The 16,026-nt window shown below is 31.5% G+C and overlaps 1 protein-coding gene across 3 annotated transcripts in view; it reads right to left on the reverse strand.

Annotated features, from left to right (window-relative positions):
* Nucleotides 1–16,026, reverse strand: part of FSTL5 (follistatin like 5) — a gene marked incomplete at both ends in the record, with an annotated part of 758,080 nt that overhangs the window by 651,094 nt on the left and 90,960 nt on the right. For 2 of the 3 annotated variants that reach the window (XM_080697087.1, XM_080697086.1), the window contains one exon: nucleotides 9,894–9,924. In XM_080697087.1, coding sequence (XP_080553213.1) covers nucleotides 9,894–9,924 — 31 coding nt within the window. Of the gene's footprint in view, nucleotides 1–9,893; nucleotides 9,928–16,026 lie in introns of all 3 variants that reach the window. The other variant, XM_080697085.1, reaches the window with a different exon arrangement.

The following is a 16,026-nucleotide window of genomic DNA, read 5'->3' on the forward strand; positions in this document are numbered from 1 at the left end:
ATTCACAAACTCATTACCAAACAGGGCAACAAATATAAGGCATGGTTAGTGTAACTTTTTGACCCTTAAAATGCTGAAATAGTTCAGAAAATATCTTTAACTCTAAAATTACACCCTCTAAATCTGAAAATCTCTAAATATGAAAATGACTTTCCAAATACTCACAGCCATGTTCTATTCGATATTAAGATTAAATAAAACAGGTGCGCCGGCACAGGCCTGTAATCCTGGTACATGCAAAGCAGAGTAAGGAAGATAAAGATCACAAGTCCAAGGCCAGTGCCCAGTAGCTTAGTGAAACTTTGTTTCAAAATAAAAAGGTCAAGGTTATAATTCAGTAATAGAGTATTTCTGGACTCAACCCCTATGCCCCACAAAAAATATATATAACTTATAAAAAGACATTTAAAATGGGAAGAACAAAGCTGTGCGTGGGGGCGCACACTTGTAATCCCAGCATTCTGGAGGCTGAGACCAGAGGATTGTGGTTCGTAGACAGCCTCAGCTACTTAGTGAGGCCTTTTGCAACTCAGTGAGACCTGGTTTGAAAATAAAGAATAAAAAATATGGCTGGGTGTGCAGCTTGGAGGTAGACTTCCCCTGAGTTCAATCCCCAGTACTGCAAACAAAAATAAATAAAATAAAATAGGAAGAACATAAAATTATTCCAAATTTAATTACAAAGTTTATTCTTATTGGAAGGCTGAAGAATTAAAGAAATTTAATCAGAACACTAACTTCCCATGCAATTTAAAATATAAACACACTAAAATTTAAGGAAATATAACTAAAATACCTCAAAAAACACACAGCTAAGAAAACAAATAACCCAATAAAAAATGGACAAGTGAAATAGACACTTTCAAAAGAAAAAAATCCAATGGCCAATAAGTGTATAAAAAAATATTCAACATCATTCACAATCAGACAGATACAAATCAAAACTACCCTGAGATTTCACCTAAATCTAACTAGAATGGCAATCATTCAAAACACAAACAATAATAAATGCTGGCAAGAATGTGGAGAATTGGGAACTCAAATACATTGTTGGTAGGATTTCAAATGAGTGAAACCACTTTGGAAATCAATATGAAGAATCTTCAGAATAATGGAAATGACCCTACCATATGATCCAGCAATATTACTTTTATAGTAGCCTTTTTGTTCCAGGAATTAACCTCTTGTTGCAAGTTTTGTAGTTGAAATTACTTTCAAAGATAATGGCTACTGGCAACTGGGATAGGCTCGCCAGTGTCCTAAAGAGCCTGAAACAAAGTCAATTTTCACTCTCAAGCCTCAGATCCTCAGAGATCCTTGAGGGTTTTTTGTTTGTTTGTTTATGGTTTTGTTTTGTTTTGTTTTTTACAGCCATTGTTAAAACTAAATCCAATCCCAGGTATCTGAAAACATAAGTTTGAGTAGAACAGCTTGATTCTGGAAATGAGATTATTTTAAAAATTTATTTAATACAAAGATAGATGGTGGTGTTATTTGGACTTTCTCAAAAGAGGCACATTAGAGTTGGTATTGTTATAATTCAAATTTTGAAGTTATAAGAGCCATGTCAAACCTGTGGAAAACAGTTGCCAAGGCTTAATGTGCTGAAGAAAGCAAAGTTACATCCAGCCTCTGACATTCTCTAGGACTCATGTTTATCAGGATAAGAAAGGGGGAAAATATTTTCTTTAAACTTAATGAGGGCAGATAAGTGATTTATTTTTTATTTTTCAGAGTATATAAATTTTATATATTTTTAAATATTTTATTGGTATATCTTAATGGAGTACAACTGTAATTGTAGATTATTATATTATATCATATTATATTAAAATCAACTTTTTTTCCAAGTTCTATTACATCACACTGAAAATACTATAAAAGTTATCTATTACCTGTAAAGAGGATGTTGTATTAGATTTGCAAGTGGGTTATTATAAGTTAAAGTAGGGTTTCCCTTGTCATTTTTTGAAGAAAAATTTAAATAAGTCTACTGGAAGGCATATGGTTTTCAGAATCTTTTTTGTGATTATTTTACTTTCTTACTTCCAGAGCACCATTTACTAAATCAGCACAATCGGATCAGTGGAGAATGAGGGAAGCAAGAGCTATAAAATATACTGAAATTATAACTACAAAATATGCAGCAATCATTGCATACAAGATATGCAATGGAGTATGCCTCTCCACAGAACAGGATGGGTTGGTCTGCAGATTCCAAGCCCTGTGATTTCTTCAGAATTTCATGTTCAGCATGCAGGCAAGGTCTGCCTGTCCCAGAGTCTATTTTATTTATTTATTTATTTATATATTTATTTATTTTTATTTTTTATTATTTATTTATTTATTTATTTATTTATTTTGCGGTACAGAGGGATGGAACCCAGGGACATTGTACCTCCGAGCTACACCCCCTGACCTATTTTTATTCTTTATTTTGACACAGCGTATCATTAAGTTATAGAGGGCCTCACTAAGTAGCTGAGGCTGTTTGCAAACCACCGGGGTCCTCCTGTCTCAGCTTCCCAAATGCTGGGATTATAAGCATGTGCCACCGCACCCGGCTTACATTTTTTTTTTTTTTTAACAGGTCTCACTGAGTTGTGAAGGGCATAAGTAGCTGAGGCTGTAAGTGAATGGCGATCCTCTGGTCTTGGCCTCCCAAATGCTGGAATTACAACCCCACTCCCAGTCCAACATCTCTTTTAATCGTTTTTTTTTTTTTTTTTTTTTTTTTTTTTTTTTCAGCCTGCCTCACCTCTCTGGGGATTTCATTACTCTCTTGTACTGGGCCTACCAGTGGGTCTGTGTGATGAATTTAATCATGATTTTTGTCTGGTGCTGCTACAGGGCTGTGCAATTCTGTGTCTGGTGTCCTCGCTGTGTGTGAAGTAAGTCTCAAGTTACTGCTGTAGATGAGATTTTGAGAGTTTTCCAAGGTATCCTCCAGCTGGGTGTGCAGACTATTGTTCTCACATCTCCACTTTCTCAGGGATTTTTGCTTCTTTTTCTTTTTCAGTCTTGGTGTTTAAAAGCATCCATGTTGATATTACTGAATTTCTCTCTTGGATGTGGGATGCTGCTCACCTTGGAGCTCTCCAACACAAGCTCCCCACAGGATCTTATTCTGTAGCCATCTTCTTCCACTTCTCCCAATAATTTAAGAAATAATATCAAATTTCATAATATGACAAACATTTTTTTAGTATTTACACATTATCTAATTGAAAAAAAATGTCTCTCATGTAATGAAATAAAGCCTTGGGCTTTATCTTATAATTATTTAAAAGGAAAATACTTTAATACTTGACCTAACAGGTAAAACTTCCTAATCTTCCATAGTTACACGAAGAAACATAGGTAAACTTAGCATCAGAGAACTCAATAAACTCAGTGAATAAATGCCACCTAAAGAGTTGCAAACCTTTTTTATAAAGAAAAATAAACAGTATTTCATAAAAATTCAAAACATTTGTGCTTTATAAGACAGTGTCAAGAAAGTAAAAAGACAACACATAGTGAAAGAAAATATTTGTAAACTATGTGTTTTATAAGAGACTTTTATCAAGAAAATAAAGTACATATACTTTAATATATTTTGTCTAATAAAATAAATGTCATGTTTAAAGTGAAGACAAAAAATGAGAAAATTGATAGACCACATTTTTTTCTTTGATAGATAAAAGGGGTACTTTTGAAAAAAAATTATGTTTATGACAATTACAGAATTGTTTGTTAATGAAAGCTATTGTCGGTAAAGTTATCTCTTCAAGCTAAATAATGAAGTTATCAAACACATTTTAGCTATTTTTACATGTTATAACTTGAAATATGATATCTAAATGATATTTTGTGAATTTTTATATAAAGCATCTATGGATGTTCATTTAGCTCTCTGTTAAAATACTAATAAACAGTTTTGTTTTGGTGACTAAAGGAAAGGACAATTTTGATGTTATTTTATGGTTTAAAAATTGTTGAATTATGTTAAGAAAAGTCTACTTAAAAGCTCAGACACTAATCACTTGATAACATATGCAACATTAAATAATTATTTATTAGAAAAAATATTAAAGCAAGCAATTCTGGATTGTTTTCCCCAATATTACTAAACTTCACTAACATCCTGTCATTTTTTGAACAGCACTGCCTCCTGATGGGCAAGTGATCTGCAAACTAAATCACCTTGAAACTAAAATTAATGAGCCATGGCATGAGATGACTTATTGCTAGTTTGTGGAAAACAAGAGGATGTATGCAAAATAAGAAAAAAAAATGAGACATTTGGCATAATGTAAATTGAGCTCTTTGGGGCATGAATAAGAAACATGGTCAGTTACTTTTGGAAGCCTCTTCTTGTTCATGTTAATAGAATCATTGAATAAGAAAGTATCTTTCTTCCTGTTTGCCGATGTCAGAAAAATATTCCTCAAAATCATTTACATTTATTTATTATGGTACTGGGGACTGAATCCCAGAATCATTCTACCTCCTACCTATACCCCCAGTCCAATTTTATTCTTTATTTTGAAACAAGATCTCACTAAGTTGCAGAGGGCCTCACAAATTTCAGAGGCTGGCCACGAACCTGCGATCCTCCTGTGTCAGCCTCCCAAGTAATGGGATTACAAGCATGCACCACAAAGCCAGGCAAAACAATTTGTTTTGATGAATTGAAAGAATGTAAAAGAATATTATCTTAACTCATAGAGAAAATGAAGAACTGTATTCCATTGAAGCCTATTCTACATGAAAGTAATTCAGTGAAAAATTTGGGAGCGTAATTTAGATTATTTATATTGATTTATTTTATTTTAGTTCTACATTACTGTGAATTTTATAAAAACTGACTCTCCAAGTAGGTTTCTGAGTGGCTACCTAGGATGAAAATTCAGAATAGAGCCTGATAGCCATTTGCCTACTGTGGCGTCATACATGTACTTTGTGTTCCTATTTCAACAGTCAAGAAAACAGGTCCTAGAAAGTCTCATTTTGCTGCTCTGACTGGATCTGTGAACTACAACCTGAGGATATATATATATATATATATATATATATATATATATATATCACATATATGTCACATGCATATATGTGTATATATATAGTCATATATATCACATATGTCACATATATATATATGTGTGTGTATATGTGTATGTATGTGTATACATATATATATATATATATTCTGCATTTTGTGTTTTTGTAACAATCCTCCCCCTTTTTTCTCAGTAATGGGGATTGAACCCAAGGACATTCTACCTCTGAGTTATACCCCTGATCTGATCTATTATTTCTTTTTTTTTTCTTTTTCTTTTCTTTTCTTTTTTTGGTGTGGTACTGGGGATGAAATCCAGGGGCCTTTTACCTCTGGTTTACACTCCCAGACTATTTTATATTTTGTTTGGAAACAGGGTCTCACTAAGTTGCTGAGAGCCTCACTAAGTAGCTGAGACTGGCCTTGAATCTGCACAAACTGGTTTCTCAGCCTCCTAAGTACTGGGACTTCAAGCATGTGCCACCATGCTGAGATAACAATATTCATTTTATGTATGACTGTTGTCACTGGATTTACTATATTTCAAAAACATAAAGACGTTAATTAATTAATGCAATGTAATCAGTTACTTTCAGTAATAAGAATCTAAGGCTGCTCTTAGGTCCAATCACTATTATATACTCATTGTTTACTTTTGATATCATGGAGTATACTATGTGGTGGTGCACCCTTATAATCTCAGTACTTGGGAGGTTGAGACAAGAGTTTCACAGGTTCAAGGACAGCTACAGCAAGTAATGAGACTCTCATCAACCTAGTAAGACTCTATTTCCAAATAAAAATAAAATAGGTCTGGGGACATAGCTAGGAGGTAGAATGTCCCTAGGCTTAATCCCTCAAAATACATAAAAAAATGGTACTTGTCAAAGACTACAAGCTGGTTCCAGATCTAGATATTTTCCCTAGAACAAAACTATGTTGCATTTATCACTTTATATTTTTCTTAAAGTTACAAATCACTGGAAAATATTTATATAAATTGGCAAAAAGGACATTTGTAATAATGCCATTATAGAAAAGAAACAGAAATAATAAAGTTTTTATCTTCAAAGTCTATAAATTTAGAACAAAGAATTTCAAATAATAGAGTGCTAAATTTTCCTAACATACTATTAATAATTGTGTAAATAAACTGTGGTTCACTTTAAAGTTGCACAAAATGTTAACACTGATCTGAATTATTTACTTTGGAAATAATTATGTTAGCATGTATATATACAAAAAATGTGAATGAAAAATAAAATGAGGTAATGTGTATAAATAGAATAGCTCAGCATAGTATCTGATATCTATTAGGCACTTAACAAAATATAATTATTAAAATTTTAACATAAAAGAATGGGGTTGTAGCTCAGTAGTAGAGTCCTTGCCTAGCATGTGTGAGGACCTGGGATCAATTCCTAGTACTAGAAAAGAAGAAAGAGGAGAAAGCAGAGGAGAAAAAGGAGGAGGAGGAGGAGGGGGAGGAGGAGGAGGAGGAGGAGGAGGAGGAGGAGGAGGAGGAGGAGGAGGAAGAAAAGAGAGAATTGTGAAAGTGGACATTAGGGAAACTAGTATTGAATTTTTTTTTTAATTGAAGAGTCTTAGAGAAACCAAAACATAATTAACAATACAAAAAACATACTTTATTTTTATCGCTTCTGAATTGGAAGTGATAAAAGAAATATGGAGGAGTTTATGAAAAAAGAACTGATTTTTTGGTGAATAGTCTCATTTTGATTTACAGAGAAATTGTAAAGTTAATAATATCACAGGAATATGAAAACTCATCAAAAATGATATTATATTTATTATATTTTACCCCAATAAATATTTTAAAGTTATTTGTAAATCTTAAAGCTTAAACATTGATAGAAAGTTTATTTTATTTATAAATCAGAATTACTGAAATCTTTTTTATCACTGAGAACTCTGGATAGATGCTTTTAAATTTAAAGAAATAAACCAACGACAAACTTAGTATTTCTTCACAAATATTGTCAAATGCTAACAAATATATCATGCTGCTTATTTTACAAATATTCGTTAATGGGACCTATTTTCAAATAATACATATGGAATTGTTAATGAATTTTCAACATATGCAATACTAAACATGTTATATCCATATATTACTGAAGATCAGTGTTAATAGAGTTGCCTTTTTTTTACCATTTTCTTCAAATTTGTAACAATGTTATTTCCCAGATTCAATGAATTTCAAGAAAAAATTTCATCTTAAACATCTATAAAGCTCCCAATTGTGCTAAACAGATTTGGGCCGCATTCTTTTAACAATACCTACTCTAGACACTAAAAATTTGTGGAGAATCCAATAGCAATGTATTTTGTCTCTTAAGTTTTATAGAACTGTAGCTTTAAAATATGTAAAAATATAGATCGGTAGAGTGTTTCAAAATAAATGTATGTGTGAGAGTCAAAATCAACCAATTAGAGCAATGTTGGAAGTTTTCAAACATTTCAATATGTACACGGATAAAAGAGGAATCAATATTCCTAGAGTTCTTGTTTCCTTCATGTAATTTCAGCTCACAAAATCAAATTTGGATTATTCTCATAAGCAGAAATAGGCATAGAATGTAGGAAATTAGAAGATTAAAGACTTCCTTTGGCTACCTGTCTGACTATAAAAATTGTGTTCTGATAAACGAGAGTAACAATTAGAAAGCCGAGAACTGCTAGCTAAGAATGAGTTATAATATCTTATGATGGCATAGTTAACATTTCAATAATTATCTTCAGGGAAATATAAAATATTTGATTTTCAGAATTTTTATCGTCTACCAATCAGCAGTCTATTTTGTTTTCATAACTCAAACATTTTAATTTTAATGTTTATATTTAAAATATATATTTCCTAATAAGATACCCATTTTGTGTTAAAAGGGATTGAATCAAGGGGTATTCTACCTCTGAGCTACATCCCCTATCCCTATTTTTTACTCTTTATTTTGAAACAGGGTTTCTCTGAGTTGATGAGAGTCTCACTGAGTCTGGCTGAGGCTTCCTGAGAACTCCTGTCTCAGCCTCCCAAGTATGAGATTTCAAGTGTGTGCCACCACAACCGGAATAAGATAACATTTCACAATAAGTTCCATACCCAAGAAAAATGTAAAGCTTTTGTAAGTTGAAGTAAGGAACTAGTCCATATGTGACCACATCTCTCCTTGATTTATTTACATTTATTTAGTTTCATTTATTTATTTAAAAGACATCAGGCACAGGCAAGTTTGGAACCGTGTGTCAGATAATAAGAGAGAAAGAACTGACAAATACCATCTGAAAAGTTTTATTACATTATAAAAGAAAAGATGTTCCTAAACAGTAGTTAGAAAAACATTATTTCTGGTGGTTCACTTGATATGATTTATATACCCCAAGGCAATAAAGCATAAGAAGATAGATATACTAAAGCTTTATAACAAAGTTACAAATATGATTTAAGATTAACCTCACTGGGACCCTTCATGAGAAGAAAGATGTGCACTCAGTATGATATAAATGAGCATCACAAAGCACATTTTGGAGTAGAAATTCCCTTTTATAAAATAAAAGTATAAAACTGTGAGACAATATGAGTGTTTTCAATATAATTTATACAATAATTTCGGGTATAAAATAATAAGCTATTCTTTAGTGTGCTGGAAATGAACAGAAACAGTTTGGAAATCCCTGGAAGGAAATCTGACACAATTCATTTGAATATAAAATCATCTCTTTTTTTTATTCCTCAACAAAGCTGGCACTTAATATGACCAAACACAGAAAAAATAATATTGTGGGAGTCAGTTTTTGAGAAATTTCTTACAATTTAATCAAGACAGTTTTGCTGATGTAGACATGCTCACAGATGTAATTGCCCTTTTACCATCTTGGGGGCACATATAAGTTTAGTTACTTCTGCACAATCACTATATTTTTAAAGCCCTGGGGAAAATAAACAATAAATATCTTCCTATTCAAAAGGTCAGGAAGGAATAGCATGACTGTGCCTTTGGAAAGGAAAAGGTGAGCAAGTTGATCTAAAATAAAAAGGAATCAGCATGTGAATGGGAGGCCCAAGGGATCAGTCCAAGAATGTGCTTTCCCAACATTATCATCAGCAGGAGCACAAATTAATGGAGTCCTTTTGTTGGAAAACTATGAGTAAGTGATTATCTTCATGAGTAAATTTCAAACTAAGAATGTATCTATAGGGAAATAATCTTCCTATATCTTGTAGACTATGCCATGTTTAAAGTTATCATGGAGTTTTGTTATACAGATAATTATTTTTCAGCTCTCACATAAAAATAAAGTATATGACAGTGACTAAACAATGTGTTTTCTTTTTTTTCTTTTTGTTTTCTGGTGGTACTGAGATTCCTGGAAACCCTTTTACCTCCGGGCTACACTCCCAGACCTATTTTATACATTTATTTGGAAACGGGGTCTCTTAAGCCAGCGAGGCTGGCTTTGAACCTGAGCAATTCTCCTGTTTCTGCCTCCCAAGTGCAGGGATTACAAGCATGCGCCACCATGCCTGGCAACAATGGATTTTCTATAAGATATATTTTGAAAAGTCCCATCTGCCAATTCATAGATGTGACAGAGATAAAATGTTTGATGGAGAAATTTCTTCAAAACAATACAGAATTATATAAAGAAAGGAGATATCCATGTAGAATTTTCTGGGGTCTTAGAGGATCCTCATATGGCTCAAAATGATTTTAAAATCACATTGAAGATACTCAATTAAGATTTTTAAGTTTTATTTTTGAAATAATCTCTCATCTTTTTCTTTTACCTATGGATTTAAATAACTTAATATTTTAAAATATTCATTTCTTACCTTTGATTCTTGAACCTTCTTGACTTTTTTCCTGCTGAAATTAAAACAAAAGTAGGTTAAAATATTTAGATAAATATATGACAATCTGATAGAAACTATCACTACAAAGATTAGTTAAAATATTTTTGTTCATATATCCAAAAGACAGTTTAGTATAATCTTCATCTTACAATTACTTATTTAAAATGTTTTATTAAAGTAGTAATTATTTTGGTGGAAATGTATTTCTCCAGAATCTTCTTATATTTTTATGAAAATGCATTTACAAATACTTAGTAAATAAATAATAAAATTTAATAAATACTCATGTCTCTCAAAGGACATTCCATTTGATTTCAATAGATAGTGAATGGTGTCTTTAGAAGTTGCTTTCAACAGCTCTACATTAATCATAAATTGTTGTTGAAGGTAAAAGTTTAAGGGAAACATATTGGAGAATTCCACTAAAATGGTACAAAAGACTTTTCAACTGTCTTTCCTTCAATGTAAATTGGACCCTATCTCACTTCTGTGAGTCTAAAATTGGCAAAATTTCTATTATTTATTCAAAGGCTGTTCTTTTCAGACCTGTCTGTCAAAGTGACATATTCTTTATTAGTTACCAGGCAACCCCAATTGAATTAGCTTGCTTTCAAGTTTTAAAGTAGATATTATGCAGTATGTAACTTCTCGATTAAGATTTAAGCACAGTTTAATTTGTTTAAAAGTTTCAGGGCCTTATACTGAAATTACTTGAAAATATATTTTAAATGAAAGTCACATATATACTGAACTACAGAATTATATGAAAATCAATAAATTTTGGCACCAGGGTATAAAACATATGATGAACTTATTTTGTTGTAAACATGAATCTCACATTCAGAACTTGAGAATAAAAACAAATGTATATTTATTGAACCAGGTAACCAAATATGATTATGTTAGACTTTAATACTTTTTGTTCTAATTCTCTAACTATAATGTCAACAACATCTGCATTTGTATTCTGTTCTGTTTTTATTAGTTATTTATTTGACTTTTCTAGTTCTGATTCATTTTTAATTTAAAATATACGCTAATCACTTGAATTTAAATATAAATTATTTTTAACAGATATCCTCACAATTATAGGATTATCAGGCTTAAAAATTTTAATAGGGCACTTGGTATTGAATCCCCCCCCACTGATTCTCTTTGACAATCATTCATTAAATTAATAAATCATTCTTTCACCAAATATTCATATACCAGATACTGTTCCAGGTTATAATGCTATAAGAGGTGAACAAAACAAAAAAAATTCCTCACTTAAAATGTTTCATTGATAATACTGAGTTCTATTCAAATTATCAGTTTGCATCTTCTGAGCTCAATAATCTAGTATTGAGCACTAGAGAAACTGGAAGAAAACAAATGTGAATTAGTCAACAAAAGAGAAGGCATGATAGGACAAATTTTAGGACAAAAAACAAGAGGCAAGAAATGATGAACGAACAGATAATATATTACTTGGGAGGGACATTTTCAATAGCATAGAATTCCTTTCAGATGTCAAGTGTAATTATGTCTAAATAAATGGCCATTAGAGTTATTGAGTTGGATGGAATCACTTCATTCAGATATTTTGGTGCACTTATGAAATTAGAAGTAAGCCTGAAGTTATTTAAGAAAAAAAAAAAAACAGAGAAATTGGGAACATTTGAAGTGGTAAGTAAAAATGTGTTTGAGAAACCTTGATTAGAAAAGAAATTTCAATATATCAAAGGCTAATGTCCATATCACTGATGGAAATAAGGTTTGATCACAGAAGCAAAGAACCTGACATGATTAATTAAGCATATTCAATCCACTTTTTGTAATATGAGGAAGTGTTTGCCTAAATTTTGAGAGTGGTTTTTCAAAACATTGAGAAGTATCAAATTTATTTATTTATTTATTTATTTATTTATTCATTTTTGTAGAACAGGGGGTAAAATCCAGAAGCTTTCTACCTCCGGGCTATACTCCCAGAACTATTTTTTAATATTTTATTTGGAAACAGGGTCTCACTAAGTTGCTGAGTGAACCTGTGTGATCCTACTGTCTCAGCCTCCTAAGCACGGGATTACAAGTGTGTGCCACCATGCCGGGCTCAAATTTGTTTTTGTTATTTATTATTGTTATATTTATGTGGTAATGGAAATTAAATCCAGGGCCTCATGAATAACAGGCAAATATTCTACCACTAAATTATCCACCTTTCCCTACCTGTCCATTGGAGATTTTATTTATTTAATTAATTAATTTATTTATTTACTTATTGTGGTACTGGGGTTCCTGGTAGCACTTCTACCTCTGGGCTACACTCACAGACCTATTTTATACTTTTTTTTTGGAAACAGGGTCTCTTAAGCCAGCGCGTCTGGTATATAATTATAAGTTAGCAATGAGAACTTGCTTAAGTATCCTACAAGCTGGAAATGTTTTAGGTGCATTAATTCAGAGAAGATTAATTAGTAACTGATTTAGTGAACTGGAAAGAACAGTGACAGACTTGGCAAGTGAGAAGAAACTTAAGATGAACTACTCTATTCACTGCCAACTTTTATTTTATTTATTTATTTATTTGTTTGTTTGTTTGTTTGTGGTACTGGGGTTCCTGGAAGCCCTTCTACCTCCGGGCTACACTCCCAGACCTATTTTTTTTTATTTTTTGGAAACAGAGTCTCATAAGCCCGTATGGCTGGCTTCGAACCTGCGCCAGCCTCCTGTCTCCGCCTCCCAAGCACGGGGATTACAAGCGTGAGCCACCAAGCCCAGCAACGGCCAACTTTTATAGACCCTTTATGATGAAGACTTATTTAGTATTTTTAAAATAATAAGTCTTCCAGCTTGCTTTCTAATCTAGAATATTGCATTATTCAATTTAACAATACATATTTACCTTTCACTTTACAAATAATTATTTCATGTTTGAAATTTTAATTTTAATGAGTAGAGGTTATATAGAAAATTATAATTATTTAATTAGGTGAGACTCACAAATGATCAGAAAGATTTGTTACCATGTTCACATGATATATTTGAAAAATATTTTTATAATGGGAAACATTAGTTTATAACAGAACAAAAACATATCTTATTTTAACTGAATTTTAATATTATTTCAAAATATTTTTCGGTAGTATTGGGGTCCTGGAAACCCTTCTACCTCCGGGCTACACTCCAAGACACGATATATATATATATATATATATATATATATTTTTTTTTTTTCTTTTCTTTTCTTTTCTTTTCTTTTCTTTTCTTTTCTTTTCTTGAAACAGGGTCTCTTAAGCCAGCAAGGCTGGCTTTGAACCAGTGTGATCCTCCTGTTTTCACTTCCCAAGCACGGGGATTACAAAAGTGCACCACCACACCCAGCCAAAATATTTTCGATACAGTAATTTTATGTTAAAATATATCTTGGTTATATATCTAAGCTAAATAATAGCAAAACATTCATGTTATGCTTTGCACCACAATACTTTTATGGAATAATTACAAAATCTATATATTAATATAAATAGGTTCCATGAAATTCAAGCCAATGGTTAAAAAGGATATCATAGACAATATGATAAAGATTAGCAAAGGAATTTCAGTAAGAAACATGGATTCAGAAAAAGCATGTGAGTGTATATATATATATATATCATAAATATTTTAATAATAAATAAATATAACATAAATATAAGAAATAAAATCAAATGAATCCAAGGGCTCTTAAAACATGTAAGCAAACAAGACTACAGACAAATAATACTAATATACAAATTGCTAATTCTTTACCTGAGCATTTTCAAAATAGGCGATATTACTAAGAACTATTACTTAGCATTTAAATTTATCGTATGGAAATTAGGAACATAAAATACTGCCTACTTCATTTAAATTTCTTCTCAGAACTCTTTTCTTCTCTCTGGTGTAATTATTATTTCCCAGACAAATGCACCTAAGTTAATGTGATAAAGTAAGTGCTCATTTCCAGTAGAACACTCACATTCATGATATATTTGTTTCCCTGTATTTTAAAAAAGCTATTAAGTAATATGAATTGTAAATTCATGAGAATTGGGAATAGGAGTCTGCTTCAATAGAATCACCTCATCATGATCTCTTAACAATGATCTCTAAGCTATTCTGATTCATGACACATGAATACATCATCTCCCCTCTACCATCATACTTTCTCAGAAAATCTCTTTTGTTGGTGGCAATTTAATTATAACAATACCTTTAAAATAAAAATATATAGGCAAATGTAATGCAATCTATCTAGCCTGCTCAATCTTGGTAACAGATATAAGTAAATGCTAATGGTGAATTTTCAATATTAGCTTAATCAAAATTTTATCACTTGCTATTCAAAACCATTATCTTAGAATTTGAAACCCTATTCTGGATTCAGTATTACTTATCAATGGGGTCTTCCATAAAGACAGTATCCATATAACTATTTATTTATTTATTTATTTATTTATTTATTTATTTATTTTGGTGGTACTGGGGTTTCTGGAAACCCTTCTACCTCTGGGTTACACTAGCAGACACCTATTTTTTAATGTTTTTTATTTGGAAACAGGGTCTCTTAGCCACCGATGCTAGCTTCAATCCTGAGCGATCCCCCTGTCCCTGCCTCCCAAACGCGGGGATTACAAGCTTGCGCCACCAAGCCCGGTATAGCTATTTATTTTTAATTCTATTATTCTTCACCAATGTTACCACTTTCTATGATAATATAAATTATATATACATAATATGTTTATGTCTTCACAATGTGTTGTTGGAATGTTCCATGAGCAAAGGGAACTGGTGGTCTTTACTGGCAAATTCTCAGAGTCTGTAAAATCATCTGACAGAGTAGGCATCTTTCTCATTGTCCCTGAACTTTAGAATGTAATAGGCTAGAAGAAGAACAGACACACACAAAAGATATCTGTAATAAAATGTGGCATTTAATAGTGAAATTCAAAAGAGTACAGAAAAGGGAGCAATTAGTTTTTTTGTATCTAACACTCTTGAAGAGAAACTGTGGGGAGGTGAAGAACTAGAAAATCTACAAAGAAAAGAGGAAATTACAAGGATTCTATGTGGAGGTTATAACATTATAAAATTATAAAACCAGGCTATTCTTATAGAATAGCAAGTAGTAGTTATAAAATAGGATTGAAAAACTAATATGCTTCAGTAATTCCTAGAAAAATTAAAGTAATTTTCTTATTTTAGTAAGAAATGTCATAAAATTTATATAACACATATTCAATGTGATAAAATATTAACTATCATTTATATACATATGTATATATTCAAAATACAACTTGAAAAAACTACAGAATGTAAATATGTAGTGGCTTTTCTTTTGCCTGAATATGCTGGTGTGAAATAGTTTCCAATACAAAAATGATTGGTTCTTATTATAGATATATATTATACTTAGTATGCAAATGTGATTTTCAGGAAGAAAGCTAGAAAGAACATGTTATTGGATTGATGGGTATTCTTTTAGTACTGAAAATTAAAATGTGGTATCAAAAGACATGCATTGAACATTAATATAATGTAATTACAACTAAATTTACCAATAAATCCCTTCAGTATTCAACAATATTTGTATTAAAATTGTACTATAGCCAGATGTGGTAGTACATGCTTGTCATCTGAGCATTTGGAGGATGAGACCGGAAGATCATGGTTCACAGACAGCCTCAGTTACTTAGTGAGACCCTGTTTCCAAATAAAATATAAAATAGGTCTGGGAGTATAGCCCAGATGTAGAAAGCCTCTGGGTTCTACCCCCAGTACCACCACCACCAAAATAATAATAATAATAATAATAATAATAATAATAATAATAATATAAAAAGACTAAAAAATAGGGCTGGGGTTGTAGCTTGAATGTACAATGTCCCTAGCTTCCATCCTCAGTACCACAAATATAAATAAATAAATAAATAAATAAAAGTTTTTATGATATATTATGATTTAAATATTAAATTTATTTATTTATTTTTGAAAAAAAATATTTTTATTGGTGCATTGTAGTCAAACATCTCAATGGAATACAAGACTTGTGAGGATATACAAGCACACATCATCCAATTAGCCTTTATCTGATCCCCATCCCATTCCC

Source organism: Muscardinus avellanarius, assembly GCF_963383645.1.
Source record: "Muscardinus avellanarius genome assembly, chromosome: 6".
NCBI classification, from domain to species: Eukaryota; Metazoa; Chordata; class Mammalia; order Rodentia; family Gliridae; genus Muscardinus; species Muscardinus avellanarius.